The following is a 17,110-nucleotide window of genomic DNA, read 5'->3' as shown; positions in this document are numbered from 1 at the left end:
CTCCATACTGCGCTGAGCCATCTGGAGCACCAAGAAAACTATGTGAGAATGCTCTTCCTGGACTTCAGTTCAGCATTCAACTACATCATTCTGGAGATCCTGGGACTATCCACCCTCATCTGCCTCTGGATTAAGGACTTCCTGACAAATAGGCCACAGTCTGTCAGACTCGGCCCATACCTGTCCATCACCATCACACTCAGCACCGGCTCTCCTCAAGGATGTGTTCTGAATCCCTTCCTCTTTACACTCTACACATCCGACTGCTGCCCGACCCATCTCTCAAACACCATCATAAAGTGTGTGGATGACACCATCATGGTTGGACTCATTTCAAGGAGGACAGAGATGAGGTCAGCAGACTGACTGTGTGGTGTTCAGTAAACAACCTCCAACTGAACACCACAAAAATCAAAGAAATTATCTTGGATTTCAGAAAGGACAGAGCTAACCCAGCCCCACTTTACATTCACAGGGACTGTGTGGAGAGGGTACACTCCATGAGGTTTCTGGGCATGCAGATCTCTGATGATCTCTCCTGGACAGTGGCGGCTGGCCAGTAGAGGGCAATAGGGCGCCGCCCTCCCAGTTTCCACAGCGTTTTTAATTTTTATTTAAAAAAATAAATTAATTAAATTAACAATAATCACATATTCTAAGTTAATTGTGTGTTTTGTAACAAAAATAAATCATATATATATATATATATATATATATTGATCTCTGCCGGTCTCTGCCGAGCGGTGGAGGCTGTGTGCTGTTTTTCAATCGCCCAAACAGGACGGGACCAGTTGTCCAATTGCTGACAAGAAAATCAAAGTGTAGGAATGGGAATGTATCCAATCAGCGGCGACGTTGTTTCAGAACGTTTCAGAAGCATAATGGGCGATAGAGCTACAGCCAAAGGTTTCGTTGGTGTTCGGTAGAACTCGGAGAGTCTCGACTCCAGCACGTTTTTGACTCGTGACGGTCATGACGCAGCGTAGACATGGACGCCAGTGCGCCTACAACCAGCAGCATGGAAACCGGATCTCAGCAGCCACTGAATTCAGTTCGGTCTCCTCCAGTATCTGTTCGAGAGGAGAACTATGGTGGAAAAACTTAATGTTAAAGAGCTTGGACCAGATCAGCCCGACGTAAAGATAAGCCAGCAGGAGGAGGAGAGAGGTAAACTGTACACACGTCGCTTCTCCCAAAATTGGTACACCAGGAAGCAGCGGCTAGCTGGATGCAATCACGCTAATGCATTATTTTGCTTTCCGTGTTTGTTATTCAAAACGGCTGGGACAGATAAGGCGTGGGTTGAGTCAGGACAGAGTTACGGACATGAAACATTTTTCTGAGAAGGTGAAGAAACATGAGTCATCCCGGGCGCACATGGACAACACAGTGAAGCTAGCCATGCTAGGCAGAGCTAACACTGCCATGCAGCTCGACGAGGGGCACAGGCTTGCAGTGAGGAAGCACAATGAAGAAGTGGATCGGAACTGGCACATTTTGTCCAAGATAATTGACTGTGTTAAATTTTGTGGAGCATTTGAGCTGGCTTTGCGTGGCCATGATGAGACTGAAACCTCAGAAAACCCGGGCGTCTTCAGGGGCCTAGTGGATCTGGTTGCTTCACTTGATAATGTGTTGGAGGATCATCTGAAGACGGCGACAGTTTTTAAAGGCACCTCAAAGACCGTGCAGAACGAGCTGTTGGACTGTATGTTGTCAGTTATTAAAACCCACATTCTTGGAGAGGTGAACAATGCAGATTATCTTGCTATTCAGGCAGATGAGACTACAGACATTTCCACCCGCTGCCAGTTGGTGCTTGTGTTACAGTATCTCGACAGTCAGAACAGCATTCAAGAGCGTTTTCTTGAGTTCATCCCTCTTCAGAATGCAACCGCTGACACGATTTCCACAGCACTGTTGGAGAGGCTGAGCAAGATCATCCCTGCTGGAAAAGAGGGAAGACTAATTGCCCAGGCCTATGATGGGGCTGCAGTGATGAGGGGAGCCACAGGTGGAGTGCAGTGTAAGGTGAATGATGTGTACACAAGTGCACACTACATCCACTGCTATGCCCATCAGCTGAACCTCATCATGCAACAGGCAACTTCACACATCCGCAGGATCAGAACTTTCTTTTCAGACCTTGGTGGATTTGCTGCTTTCTTCTCCCGGTCATTCAAGCGAACCGCTGTGCTTGATCAAGTGGTGGCACACAGACTTCCAGCAACTTCAGCAACCAGGTGGAACTTCCACAGTCGTGCTGTCAACACAGTGTATGAGCACAAGGATGACCTCCTCAGATTTTTCCAGATGATCAGAGACTCGGATGACTTTGATCCAATCACTGAGAGAGAGGCAGGAAGCTTTGTGAGAATGCTGGAGGAAGAAGATTTCTGCTTTCTGCTGGCATTGTGTCACAAGATCATGCCACATGTGGACATGCTGTTCAACCAGCTGCAGAAGAGGAACATTGACTCTGTCTACATCACAGGGGTCATCCAGAGCTTCACCAACAGCATGCAAAAGATCAGGTACATACTTGTTTATTTAATATTATTGTGATGAAATTCTCCAGTATGTTAGTTTCACAAACAGTAATGTGGATGTGGAACTTGTGTCTCATTAGGGACTCCATTCATTCTCTGACTGAGGAATGCAGCGCATCAATGCAGCAGCCAACAAAGAAACGGAGGACGTTTGGACAGGGAGAACAACAGCAGCTGGGTGCAGAGGTAAGCTGTACATTACATTTCTGTGAACAAGACAATCAGAATCAGAAATCCTTGGTTGTCCCACAAACAGGGACATTTGTTTAATAACATGTACATTGTTTAATGTGCAATAACTGTAAAAACTAATTTCAACACACATACTTATTATATATATTTAATCATGTAAATGTGTATTTCATGTAAATTTGTACATACATCAATCTGATTCCATTTTACTAGTTACACTTCTGCTGCAGCAAACAAATTTCCCAGCTTTTGGGACAATAAAACATTTCTGATTCTCAATTAGATGTTTTTACATTTGAAGTAAAAACATCTAATTGAGAATCAGAAATGTTTTATTGTCCCAAAAACTGGGAAATATGACATTTGTAAGAGGATACTGATGACATTATTTCCTATGAAAGTGTTTCCTATGTACTTATCTGTTGTTTTTTATTTATCATATGACAGATTTGTGACACCATCCTGAGCCATGCAAAAGAGCGATTCTCTTTTACCAAGCACCTCGTTGCTGCCACTCTGCTACAAAGTGACTTGTTTGTGCAACACACAGCACAGTTCCCAGATGCAGCACTGGCGACCGCTGTAGAGGCCTACCCCATGCTGAACAAAGCTAAGCTCAGAACAGAGCTATCCCTCATCTATGAGAACCATGAGTTCAGGACTTGCACTGGTGCACTGACTCTCTTCCAGTTTTTCATGGAGAACAATCTTCAAAGCACGTTCACAGAGACTGTCACTCTTGAAGGTTCTTGTCACCACACCCATGACCACAGCCGAATCAGAGAGGTGCTTTTCTACTTTAAAGAGGATTAAGACTTTCCTGAGGAACACCATGACACAGGATCGGCTGAATGCTCTTGCCATGCTCTCCATGGAAAAAAAGCTTGTCACAAACATTCCTGACTTCAATAAAAATCTAATCGAGAGCTTTGCCACTCAGAAGGACAGAAGGGCAAAATTTCTGTACAAATGAGGTATCACACACACACACACACACACACACACACACACACACACACACACACACACACACACACACACACACACACACACAAATGCATCCACTTGATCTTTGTATAAAGTTGACCTTGGCACAACACTCCAGAAATATTTAACAGTGTAAATTTCTGGCATTTTGTCTAAGTAGTGTTTACTACCATTACTGTAACAGTGACCTGCTCATAATTTTTGGTGTTCACTCAAATGTTGAAATTAAACAAAATGTTTTTGTTACTTGCCTCTTGCATTGCCTATTTACCATTTATGGCCATGTTATTTTATGTGCAATTTAATGCAGTATTTTTCAACCTTGGTCCGCAAGGCAGCGTGCCAATAGTCAGACACACCTGGATTAATCAGTTTGTCCAATGATGTAAGACAGGAAATAAAAGAGCTGTGCTTAATTCAGGAAATAGTGAAGTTGTGCACAAAGCTCAGAAAGCACAAGTTTGTTTTAAAAAAAAAAAAAAAGCACAGCCCCACCAAAAATATTTTTCACCAGCCGCCACTGCTCCTGGACTGCAAATACCACAGCGGTGCTAAAAAAAAAAATGGCCCGGCAGCGTCTCCACTTCCTGAGAGTGCTCAGGAGGAACGACCTAGACGCTGCTGGTCACATTCTACAGAGCCATCATAGGGAGCATCCTAGCGTACGGCATCACAACATGGTAGGCAGGGTGCTCATCTGCAGACAGGAAAGTACTGTAGAGTCATCAGCACAGCCCAGAAGATCACTGGTTGCTCTGTGCCAAGCCTGGATGGCATTGCCAACTCTCGTTACCTCAGTAGAGCAGGCAATATCATCATCTATTTTCACCCCAGTAACCATCTGTTACCATCAGGCCAACAGGAGGATGTCCCTTTGGCTGACTGGTTAGCGTGCGTGACTCTCACCTGGCAGTCTGGGGATCGAATCCTGCCCGGGCGCTCGTTTCTCCACCTTGCCACACAAGGAACATTTCTTAAGACGTGTTTCTGCTGTGATTTAGGCCTGTGATGCTGGAAGGCTGAAGATTATCCCGGAGTGGAGAATGCTAAATGGTTTTCTTGGTAAGTGTTGCTGGTTTTATTAATTATTTTTCTAATAATTTTATTAATGTTCAAATAGAATAGCAAACAATAATTTCACACTCAGAAAATTCACACCAAATTTCTGATTCAGCAGAGGCAATAACAGCCTGAATGAGCATAAAGCAAGATCAAAACTTAAGATAACGTTTTCATTTTATTAAAATACTTTCTTTTAAGATTATGGATTGTATAAAATTTATAATTTATAAAATATACTGTAATCATTTAGGCTGCGTGTTTATAGCTTGTTTTTGTGCCTTTAAACATGCTTCAGTACATTCAAATTAATCTATTTATTCTTGAATGCCTTTCCACTATCATGTGATTAATTTGTCAACATTTATAAATGTTGTAAGCTATTGTATTTAGCAGAAAATCTTTTTAATAAGTCTGTTCCTCTTTCCTTGTGACAGCTCCACTGTCTGTGAGCTTCTGATTGTCCTTTGTGTTGGCCCCTCCTTTTATAGGCTCCATTCACCGTATACCGGTGAATCCCTAATTAGGCCTCATTATAGCTCCAATTGGCTTCTAAATTTTATTTTGGGCTCAGGAGAGTTTAAATTTAGTTGTAGGGTGTCCAAATTATTAGGATCAGGTAGGGTTCAAAGGTCATGGTAGGGGAGGGTATTTTTAGGGTTAGGATGGGTTAGTGGGTAGGGATCAAGCCCCCACAATGCCGCTCTAAAAATGGTCCCATCCCGGAAGTAAGAAAAATTGCAGTTCCACCCTCATCCGCTGGGGGCTGGTACCAGAAGCGAGCAAATCCTCATTGACTCCCATGTTAAAAATGCCATTTTCACAGCAGAAATAAACATGTTTACAGCCTGGTTCAAAAAATGGTTTTTTGTCTAAATTATCTAGTTTATACTCATGACAACTCTGAGGGGGGTGAATTTTTTTCTCACTCTTCTGTTTAAGTGTATTGAAAGCCTAAAATTCTGTATAATTAATGAGCATCCGACACACGTGACCGCCGCCTCAGACCCACGTGACCACATAGCTAGCTCCGTGGAAAGGCCTCAGTACAGCCTCGGTCTCTCCTGGAAACTGTGTTGGGATTTTGAGTCTCTGTGCTTGTGAATTCTGTTTTGGATAATATTGGTGCAATTGTTGGACAAAATGACTTGCTGTGGTATTAATTGCACTAATAGAGCGTCCAAGGAGTCTCCACTTCATTTTTTTCGGAAAGTTAAAATCTATATTTGTATTTTATGTCACTGCTGCCTTTAAACTAGCTGAGTTTACCGAAGTAGCTAGCTAACTTTCAGTTTAACATGTAGCATGTACTGTTTAACCATGAAATTTAAATGTAAAATACGGTAAAATAATTAATAGGGCATATTTAGATGGGTAATAGGGTAAAACCCAGTGCATTTAAGATAAAAATAGGTTGAAAGATGACGGGGCGCGCCGCTTGGGGGGGACACTTCTGTGCTCCATTCTTTCATCCGGTAATCCCCAGCGGTCAGGCCGGGCAGGCTGACCGATGCGGCGCCTCGCTGCTGCGGGCTGACCGCTCGTGGAACTCGGAGACAGATCTGACCGGAGAAATACTGCAGCTCGTTGAGAAGTCTATAGGGCATACAGCGTTTCCCTTAAATCCCACCGCCACGCCAACAAGATCCCAAGTTTCTTTGTTTTTGTTGGTGCTGTTTACCGAAGAAGCAGCGGGAATACCAGCAAGTTTCATCAGACTCGTAAAGTTAGTTTTTGCAGGGGACCCCCTGTATTTTACTGCTTCCTCCTGCAGTCTTCCCCTATTAAAATTTAAAATGTGTAACTTCACGTATTGGGATGAATGACTGATATTCATGTTAAACTCAAACGTTAGGTATTTAGGGGGAAAAAACAAAATAATAAACATTATACAGATGTCAAATAAATCAAACTGTAATTAAACTATATATTTTCAAAGTCTCGATTCTGGATAAAATCCAACAACATATGCTTTATAAATAAACACTACACATGGCTTTTACACACACACACACACACACACACACACACACACGTTACATTGTGATTTCTTAGTAAATATTCTATTTGGCGAGAGATAAACTTTATTGTATTTATCCTAGTGAATCTATAATTAAACGGGTAAACTAGTAGCACCACATCCAACATCAAAGAAAGTAAAATGTTATTATCAGGAGAGGGAGAATGATTAAGTGGTTAGCAGCAGTGTGCTAGACGATGGCCCCCTCCATGAGGCCACCACAGCTCAGCAGAACATCGTTGTAGCTTCTTCTGGGGAGAAAAACACTTACAGAGAAAATAAAGTTAACAGCTGAAATAGCAGGAAATAATACAGTTAAAGAGCAGATTGTAGAAGAAAGAAACCCCTAGGTTAAACTGGTCTGTCTACTGCATAATGCTGAACTCTAACATGTGTCCTCAGGGAAGGACCTGATTGGTGTCCAGAACCTGCTGAAGAAGCACCAGGCTCTGCAGGCTGAGATCACAGGTCATGAACCTCGCATCAAGGCTGTCACCCAGAAAGGAGAGACCATAGTGGAGGAAGGTAGAGCAGGTCTGGTCCTGACATGTTTCTGAGGTGTCTGCAGGTTCTGGCTCACTTTGTTTGGGTCCAGGTCACTTCGCTGGTGAGGAAGTGAAGACTAAACTGTGGAAGCTTCATGGACGTTGGGACACGCTGAAGGCCAAGGCGTCCCAGAGGAGGCAGGGCCTGGAGGACTCTCTGCAGGCCCAGCAGTACTTTGCGGATGCTAATGAGGCCGAGTCCTGGATGAGGGAGAAGGAGCCCATCGTTGGAAGTCCAGACTAAGGGAAAGACGAGGACTTGGCCGAGGTATGGAAGTCCCTTCCTGAGAAACTCCAATCGCTTTTCTTTGCTCTCTTTCCAGTCCTTCATAATTAGTGTTTCTGTATTTGTCATTTCCTTCGGTTGTCTACCAGACGTCGTTGCTCGTTTGAGCGTCTCATGGGTTAGGGGTAGAAGTGCTGGCCTCGCACAGGAAGTGATGACAAATGTGTTCCCGTCACTCTTATTTCAAACGGTTTACAAGCTGTGATGTGTGTTCCCGCTGCAGAGCAGCCATGACACGTGGCAGCCGGCAGAAGGCTCACGCTTTTCCACTAAACACCCGCAGAGCTGCGTCTGCGGTGAACTGAGCAGGGTTTGTTTTACGGTGGCGGATCCGATTGGACCATCGCTGCGAGAAAGCTCCACTTGTGTCAGACGAGCAGAAGGTTTTGATGTTCTGCTCCTCAGGCTCTCCTGAAGAAGCACGAGGCCCTGATGTCGGACCTGTCGGCTTACAGCAGCAGCATCCAGGCCCTGAAGGAGCAGGCCCAGTCCTGCAGGGTGAGTTCAGAACCCTCGGCCCGTCAGAACATTCTTATCCACCACGTTCTAACACCAGACCTGTTAACCCGACAGCAACAAGTGGCTCCAACTGACGATGAGACCGGGAAGGAGCTGGTTCTGGCTCTGTACGACTACCAGGAGAAGAGTCCTCGAGAGGTCACCATGAAGAAGGGCGACATCCTCACGCTGCTCAACAGCACCAACAAGGTTCGTGTGCCCTTCACAGCCAAGGAACGACCTCCAGCTCAGAGCGACCATCTCCACACCTGCTTTGTGTTTGTGTGACTTTAGGTTGTTTTACTTGAACTCGCGTCTTTAGCTGAATGAGGATGGAGAGACGGGTCGGACCTGGAGCAGGTCGAGGTCTTGCAGAAGAAGTTTGACGACTTCCAGAAGGTCGGACTTTTCCTCCTCTCCGTCTTCCAGCAGCAGCTGTCAGATCAGCTCAGGTGATAATCAGCAGGTGCTTTTGTCCTGCAGGACCTGAAGGCCAACGAGTCCCGCCTGAGGGACATCAACAAGGTGGCATCTGAACTGGAGTCAGAAGGTCTGATGGCTGAGGAGGCTCCTATGGTTCAGGCTCAGGTGAGCGTCACCTGTCTGCAGCAGCTGGTCCCTCTGACTTCCTGGTTTGTTAACTCTGCTCGTCTCTGTTTGTAGCAACAAGAACATCTGGGTTCTGCTCCTGGAAAGGTGCGTGTTGTCCTCCGCCTCCACCAGAACCAGACGTGGTGTTTTTGTTACCACTCATTTGTTTGTTTACAGGATGAAGCCGACTCCAACCCCGGCTTTCCACAGGAGTGGTCAGCAGCACGTTACTGCAGCAGCACGTCATAGCTGCTGATAGGAACCGCTGTGGTCAACAGAACCTTTTCCACTGGAGCCGTCAGCAACCGTCAGCAGCGCGAGTCGGCCGCGTCTCAGGAGCAGCATGTCGCGGCCTTTACGCGCCGGTTCTATTTTCTACGCGCGACGCCTCTGAAATGGGTCAAGTTCGACATTTTTGGGGAAGGAAAGACAGGAAATCGGACGCGGAAATTGAGAGAAGCTACCGAGATTTTCAGAATAAAGAACGTACTGCCTTCCGGTTGCTTTACTTTTAAAAAAGGTTACTAACTGCGGCCCCGTGAGAAGTTATCACCTAGCTAGCGGTCTCCTTTGTTTTTCAGGTCCGTATTGGTGATTATAAAACAGACAGAACATAAAACACAAACCATGTTGTAGTTTTCTCCTGCTTGTTGTTGTGTTTACTGACGAAGTCACTCGTGTGACTTCGTGCTCGGTCGGTGACAGCTGCTCCCCTGCTGCTTCGCGTCTCGTGGGAAGGGCCAAGCAGCAGCTTACGCGAGCAAGACGTGCTGCTGCAGTAACGTGCTGCTGACGGCTCCCGTGGAAACCCGGGGTAAGACGGCGTCACCCTAGAAGGTGAGTTCATTCAGCTGATCAGAGGTCACCTCTGATGGCCGCAGTCACGGCCGATCGTGCTGACTTCACACAGGAATTCAGGTGACCCGGCAGGCACCAGGTGCTGGTGAAAGTGGGGACATGTCAGCTGGTTGCCATGGCTACAGTTATCTTTATGCAACTGTATGACTGCTGACTGGTGTGTGTTTCCTGTGACCTTTGACCTCAGACCGTACGGCTGGGCATTCAGACGACGGCTAACTTTAATTCCATCAAGGTAAGAGGAAGCTCTTCACTTCCTGTCTGAGCGATCCGTCTCCAGGTTTCCTCGTCCGGCGTCCAGCCCGCTGGCGTCCACCTTCATCTCTCTGGGTTTGGTTTCTCTCCAGGAGCTGAACAACCGCTGGCGCTCGCTGCAACAGCTGGCTGAAGACCGGAGCAACATGCTGGGCAGCGCCCATGAGGTGCAGCGCTTCCACAAGTACCCCGCACACTTATGCGCCGCTTACGGTTCAGTAGAGTTTGGACCCACACTCAGACGGAGTTCTGATGTCTTCTCAGAGACGCTGATGAGACCAAAGAGTGGATCGAGGAGAAGAACCAGGCCCTGAACACAGACAACTACGGCCACGACCTGGCCAGCGTTCAGGCTCTGCAGCGTGAACATGAAGGCTTTGAGCGTGACCTGGCAGCTCTGGGTGATAAGGTCCGCTTCCTGATCGGTACCAGGACCCGGGTTGTCTCTGGAGACACGTTCTTCATGGTTCTGGTGACTCCACCCAGCCGTTCCTGATCAGCAATCAGCGGGGTGCTTTCCTATTTAAGGTGGATGGAGGACACAATTTGACGCCAGAAGATTGCCTCAGTTTTGGTAGTAACCAGCCACTCGTGTTACCTCTAGTGTTCCTAGGATTAATGTTATGTCGTAGTGTTTTTGCTCTTATATTGGATTTACCATTCTTCAGGATTCCTGTCGATCTCATTGGATACTGACCTCTACTCCAGGATTTGGATATTCAACACACGGACCTTATCACCACCCTCCATAACCCACCTCTCATCTCACCCAGTGCCCCATCCACCAGGACGCCCCGCTTCTCTCCACCTCTGCTCCCTCTCCTGCGCTTCCCCCGGCTCTCTACCTCTCCCCCCTCCAGCCAACACATACACCCACCACAGTAAGTCTGCTGAACACCTCTGCCTGCCTACAATGGATTTTGAAACCAGAACCTAAGCTCACCTGTGTTCTCCCTCCTCCAGACGCTGAGCTGTTGTTGCAGTTCCAACCACAGACTTATCTGTGCACCTTAAGTTCCTCCTTATAAATAAATCATTTTTTCCATCAGTTTTTGGTCAGTGTTGTATTCTGCATGTCTTGGGTTAAGTATTGTAATACAAATGAACTTGTCATCTGTTGTATAATTGCTTTATATAAGTTATTGATCACTACTGTTTGTCAATCACACTTATCATGAGGATGTAATCAAGGGTAATCATGGTAGAGCCGAACATAATGTGATCATGAGGATGTAATCAAGGGTAATCATGGTGGAGGTGTGCAGCTTTGCACGCACATCAGTGAATGTATAAGGAGCAGAGCAGAGCTCAGGTTGGGAGAGCTGCTTGAAGGATTCTGCCTAACGAGGTTCATGGATTACATATGTTCAGTTCTTCACCTATCATGGATTACGTTTTCTAACTGGGGTGTTAAGCTCTCCACCCATAAGCAACGGTAAGAGAAATGTTTTGTTCATGATTGATAACTTGTATGAATGCCGGTTGAATAAAGCCTTGTTGTTCATCTGATATTCAAGTTGTGTTTCATTGTTTCTGGCGTCGACTTGACAACGATCCTGATTAAATAAATATAAAGTGTAAAAAGAGACTTTGAGTCTTTTAAGGTAGTTAAAATAAAATAAAACATTTTATTTTAGAACATTTTTGGCGTCACGAACAGGATCAGTCAAGCTATTCCTGCAACAATGAAGTGTTTTTGGAGAAGCAAAAAGGAGCCGAGTGCTTCTGGGGAGGGAACGCCGATTCCCGTGCCGATTCCCGGCTGGGAAACGGAGGAGTTCCGAACCATTGGTGATATGTTAAGGCAGCGCGGTGGACGCCCTGGGCCGTGGGGAGAGTTAAATGGAGTGGTCAGCCCTGCCGTGGTGCTGGACCGTTTGACGCGGATAGAAGTTAAAGAAAAAGCGCCGCTGGCAGGAGTGAGAGATATGATGTGGCTTTTTGCAGAAGCATGGAAAAAACAGGAGTTAGAATTGAGCAGTTGTAGAGAGCGAGCGGCGCAGGAGAAAATCCATGCTGAAGAAGTTGAAAAATCATGCTCAGAGTTTGAGCAGAGAGTGTGTGTGATGGGGAAAGAGCTAAAGCATGCTCAGAATGTTTTGGATAAAACGCTGACTTTTGTGTCTCGAGCGCAAAGGAAGGAAAAGAAGCGACCTCGTAGAACAGGTCCTGCTCAGATCCGGGCGTTTGTAAAGAATGTTGGTGAAGATTGGGACCCGGAGAAATGGAACGGGGACCTTTGGGGGGATGATGAGGAGGAGGAGTGGGCGATTAAACCTGACCCACCACCTCAGCCCTTGTATCCATCATTACAGGGGATAAAGATGTCAGAACAAAGACCTATTACTAGGCGTCGGCGAGAACAGCAAATTATTCCACCAATACTGGTAGATATGGTGGATGATCAGGGACGGCCGGAACTCGATGAGGCGGGTAATATAAGAAGGATGTTACAACAGCAGCCACAACCCGCCCCTAGGCTGCTAACAACGCTAGAGGATTATTCACAAGATGAGTTAAATCACATGAATGGGAAGCTGAAACAGCGCCCAGGCGAACCAACTGACTCCTGGCTTAATCGCCTTATGGAGGATGGCGCGTGTGATATAGCCATAGATGCCGGTGATGCCATGAGATTTTCAGGATTAAGTACTGATGCACAGATAAATGCTGAATACCGGGCTACAGTCCGGGCATTGCCAGCTGATGAAGATTTCAATGTGGGGGATGCATATGCTCTGGCATGTCATGTAATCTATCCTACCACGGCGGACTGGTCTGAGATTAAAGGGCAATGGCAGACAGTGAGAGATGCCATTCAGCGGCTCACCAGACTCACTATTAGAGAGCAAGTGGCTCGAAACGGGGGAGCTGGAGTGGTGGACGGTAACATCTCTAAGGCAACTAGAGATCACCTCATCAGACATGCCCCACCACATTATAAACCCATGGTGACCAGCTTGTTGTTTGGCGCGGCAGACCAGACTTTTGCCGCGATAAAAGATCGTCTTGGCGAACTCACCACGCTGGGTGATTGGTCTGAGACGAGGGGAGAGGGAGCTAGAACTGAAAATAACCCCAGGATTGATCCACGTTCAAGGGGTCGTAAAGGGGGGGCAATGGGCCCCTCTAGAACAGATCTGTGGAGGGCACTGCGACAAGCGGGAGTGCCGTTTGAGGAGATTGATGGATTGCCCACTAATGCATTGATGGAGAAATGCAGACAAATGGGACTGAAGGTCCATTGTCAGTTCAGACATTGTCCTGAAAAGGACGACAGGATGTCTGTGTCAGAGTTGGCTGGAATGTTGCAGAATGTGATCAGGGAGGTGGCGTCGAAGCCTGCTGAACCTTCCGCCCCTCCCAAGGAATCTTCAGAGGAGGAGAGTTCAGATGAGTGTTATCAGGTGGCGGCAGTGAAGCGTAGAAAGGAAAAACAGCACTGAAGGGAACATGATGATGAATAGGATGAAGGTCAAGCTCGGGTTGTTGCCAGTGCCTCAGGATGGTCAATAAATGATATCAGACCACATGTGGAATTACAGATTTATTGGAAAAAATCAGTACAGACAGTAATGGCATTGGTTGACACTGGGGCGGAGGCCTCGGTAATTCATGGCAATCCTGATAAAATAAAGGGAAACATTGTACCTTTGACTGGACTTGGGGGGCAGATGTTAGTAGGAAAGGGAGTAACTTTGCCCTTAAAAATAGGAAATCAACCTATTAGAAATTACAGTGTAGTAGTGGCTCCTGCAAAGGAATGGATTATTGGAATGGATATATTGGCCGGAATGACTCTTCATCTGAAACATGGTCGATTTTGTTTTGGTATAAACAGAATCCACACCATTTTGGTAGGCAAGGTCAAAATGACACCTTTTCCCATTCCTGAAGCAACACAGGTGGTATCACAAAAACAATACCGGTTGCCTGGGGGTCAGAAAGAAATTACGGACACTATTAAAGAATATCTGGAGGCAGGAGTTTTGAAAACATGCACCACATGGTGGAATAATCCCTTATGGCCAGTGAAGAAATCAGATGGTTCATGGAGAATGACTGTGGATTATAGAGCGCTGAATAAACATACTCCTCCTTTAACGTCTGCGGTTCCGGATGTTATCACGATTGTGGAAAGGGTGCAGCATCACTCTGGTACATGGTATGCGGTGATAGATTTGGCCAATGCTTTCTTTACCATACCTATCCCTGAGGACAAGATGGAACAGTTTGCCTTTACATGGGAAGGAAGACAGTACACCTTCACCAGATTACCACAAGGGTATTTGCATTCACCCACAATCTGTCATAGGATAGTGGCTGAAAATCTGTCGACTTTAAAGATCCCATCAGGCATATTGCTATCACACTACATTGATGACATCATGATTCAGGGAAACACTAAAGAAGAGGTTGAGCAATTGCTCCCACTTCTGATAACACATATGAAGAATCATGGATGGGAGATAAATCCAGCGAAAGTGCAGGGACCTGCACAGTCAGTGAAGTTCTTGGGAATTATCTGGAATAGAGGGGAAAGAGAAATAACAACTAAAGCTAAAGAGAAAATAGCACGGTTCCCAATACCACAGAATAAGACAGATGCTCAGCGGTATATTGGGTTGTTTGGGTTCTGGAGACACCACATACCTCATTTAGGACAGATCTTGCAGCCTCTGTACAGATGCACTCGGAAGAAGGAGCAGTTTGAATGGGGGCCTGATCAACAACAGTCATTTGAACTAGCTAAAGAGGCAATCCAACAAGCTGTTTCTTTGGGGAAGATGTTGTCAGGACCAGTGGAGTTACAGGTTTCTGCAGTAAATGATTATGCTAACTGGAGTTTGTGGCAAAAACAAGATAGGTGCAGAAAACCTTTGGGTTTTTGGTCTATGAAATTGCCTGATGCAGGACAGAGATATACTCCATTTGAAAAACAGTTGTTGGCATGTTATTGGGCTTTGTTGGAAACAGAAGCCCAAACTGTGGGGCATGAAGTAATGATGAGAACACATATACCCATTCTAACTTGGGTCATGAGCAATCCTACAACTCACCGCATAGGGGTAGCTCAAGAGGCTAGCATCATAAAATGGAAGTGGTATGTTTCTGAGAGAATGAAACCAGGAGAAAAAGGAGTATCAATGCTCCACGAGCAAGTGGCAGACGTTCCAGAAATGGATGAAGTGCCTTTTGAGGTAAAACCAATCCAGGATTCTCCTGTGAAACTGGGGGTAAGATGGAGCGAACTCACCCCAGAGCAGCAGGAGCGAGCCTGGTTCACTGATGGTTCCTGTCAATATGTGGCAGGAACCAGGAAATGGAAGGCTGGGGCATTTAACCCTGGTACACAACAAGTTATGGAACTCACAGGGACAGGAAAGAGTAGTCAATGGGCGGAGTTGAAAGCAGTACACATGGTAATAATGGCGGCTGGGGTGCAGGGAGTAAGTATTTATACTGACTCCTGGTCAGTAGCCCAAGGAATGTTAACTTGGATGCCAACTTGGCATGCTACACAATGGAAGATACATTCAAAAGAGGTTTGGGGAGCTGACCTATGGAAGGACATTTGGGAGAAATGCCAAAATATTCCTGTGTCAGTATTACATGTGGATGCTCATACTAATAACAATGATCCTGAATCCCTGCATAATCAGACTGTAGATAAGATAGTGAAAATCCAGGCTGTAAGACAATCAAGTCCTGGATTAGCCAAATGGGCTCACGTTACTGCTGGACATTGGGGTGTGCAGGGAACATTGAAATGGGCGAGGGACAGAGGAATAGATCTCATCATTGATGATATTAAAACTGCCATAGAAGATTGTGAACCTTGTCAACATCAGAAAAAGAGAATCCCTCGACATATACAGGGACAGATACATCGAGGTAAACAAGCGGGACAGTGTTGGCAGATTGATTTCATTGGACCATTGCCAAAAAGTAAAAACTGTAAGTATGCATGCACAGCCGTGGATACGGTGTCAGGGGTACTGGTGGTGCATCCGTGTCATAATGCCAATCAGGAGGCTACATTGAAATGTCTGTCATTAATAGAGACCTATTATGGACTACCTTTGCAGGTTCAGACTGATAATGGTACCCATTTCACTGGAAATAAGATCAAAGAATGGGCAGAGAACAACGCGGTAGAATGGATCTATCATGTAGCATATCACCCGAAAGCTAGTGGACTCATTGAGAGAATGAATGGGTTACTGAAAGAGAAACTAAGGAAACTATCGGTTACTAATTCTTTGGACAAATGGAGAGAAAATCTGACTAGGGCAGTACATCAGTTAAATAACAGACCCGTGGGGAATGGAGTTACTCCACTGATGCTAATGGTTGCCAGGGCAGGAAGGGAAACAACTTCTACTGACCCTCCTATACGAATGTGGAAACTAACTTCTGAGGCAGAACTCCCTGTTAGAGCAACTGCGGGCTCTGTGGGATTAGATCTTAAAATCTTGGAAAGCATCACTTTAGTAACCAATAAAGTGACAGTGGTAAAAACAGGATTGGGAATTCAATGTCCACCAGGAACTTATGCTCATGTGTGTCCAAGAAGTGGTTTAGCTTCGAGGGGTCTAACCATTTTAGCTGGGGTAATAGACTCAGACTATCAAGGGGAAATAGGTGTGGTGTGTCAGCATACAGGTCAAGAACCGTTGGTACTGGAAAAAGGAGACAAGATAGCTCAGTTAGTAATCAAACGGTGTGTAATGTCCAAAGTTGAAGAGATTACTAAACCTACCATTATCACTCAGAGGGGTGAAACTGGGTTTGGATCATCAGACTTTACTGCGGGGGCAAAAGTGTGGGTGGAGCAGCTCAATGGTCCTCCCAGAGCTGGAGAGATTATTGCACAGGGAAAAGATGCTGTGGTAAGTGTATTGTTCCCCGGAGAGGAAAAATGGATTAATATTCCGATAAACAAATGTTACAGGAGAGAAAATTAATGCTTGTCATTCTATCTGCAGTTTTGTATGTATCCCATAGGCGGATGTCTGAGTGACGGTGGTTGACTGGGTCCCCTTCCCCTACAAAAGGATTGAACCCTTGTCGAGGCGATGGATGGGCTCCGCGGACCTGGTGGTGTCGGATGTTTGGTCATCGTCCTCCATGTCCTCGCTGTCATCGCGCTGAGGGCACATTTCTGTTGGGGGCTCACGGAAGGACAAGTGTTGGAAGAAGGGGTCATGGGCCATCTGAAATTGGTTAACAGTATGTCCAACCGCACTCAAGGCACATTCACATGCAG

At 45.9% G+C, this 17,110-nt stretch overlaps 1 protein-coding gene and 1 pseudogene across 1 annotated transcript; both read left to right on the top strand.

Annotated features, from left to right (window-relative positions):
• The first annotated feature begins 5,515 nt into the window (after positions 1–5,515).
• Positions 5,516–10,024, top strand: LOC139072222 (spectrin alpha chain, non-erythrocytic 1-like; annotated as a pseudogene).
• On the top strand, positions 9,858–10,888 carry LOC139072225 (spectrin alpha chain, non-erythrocytic 1-like). Its single transcript, XM_070555747.1, has 3 exons — positions 9,858–10,024; positions 10,105–10,721; positions 10,804–10,888. The coding sequence occupies exons 1-2, from the start codon at positions 9,987–9,989 to the stop codon at positions 10,334–10,336; spliced, it is 270 nt and encodes an 89-aa protein (XP_070411848.1). The 5' UTR covers positions 9,858–9,986; the 3' UTR covers positions 10,337–10,721; positions 10,804–10,888.
• Positions 10,889–17,110: the final 6,222 nt, after the last annotated feature.

Source organism: Nothobranchius furzeri, chromosome 10 (genome assembly GCF_043380555.1).
Source record: "Nothobranchius furzeri strain GRZ-AD chromosome 10, NfurGRZ-RIMD1, whole genome shotgun sequence".
Classification (NCBI taxonomy): domain Eukaryota; kingdom Metazoa; phylum Chordata; class Actinopteri; order Cyprinodontiformes; family Nothobranchiidae; genus Nothobranchius; species Nothobranchius furzeri.
Note: the sequence above shows the minus strand (reverse complement) of the source record. Positions and strands in the feature narration are given on the sequence as shown.

Excerpts from the sequence above, each read along its gene's own strand:
- LOC139072225 (XM_070555747.1), top strand. The coding sequence starts at position 9,987 with ATGCTGGGCAGCGCCCATGAGGTGCAGCGCTTCCACAA. Across the intron at positions 10,025-10,104 it reads GAGGTGCAGCGCTTCCACAA|AGACGCTGATGAGACCAAAG; the intron begins GTACCCCGCACA and ends ATGTCTTCTCAG.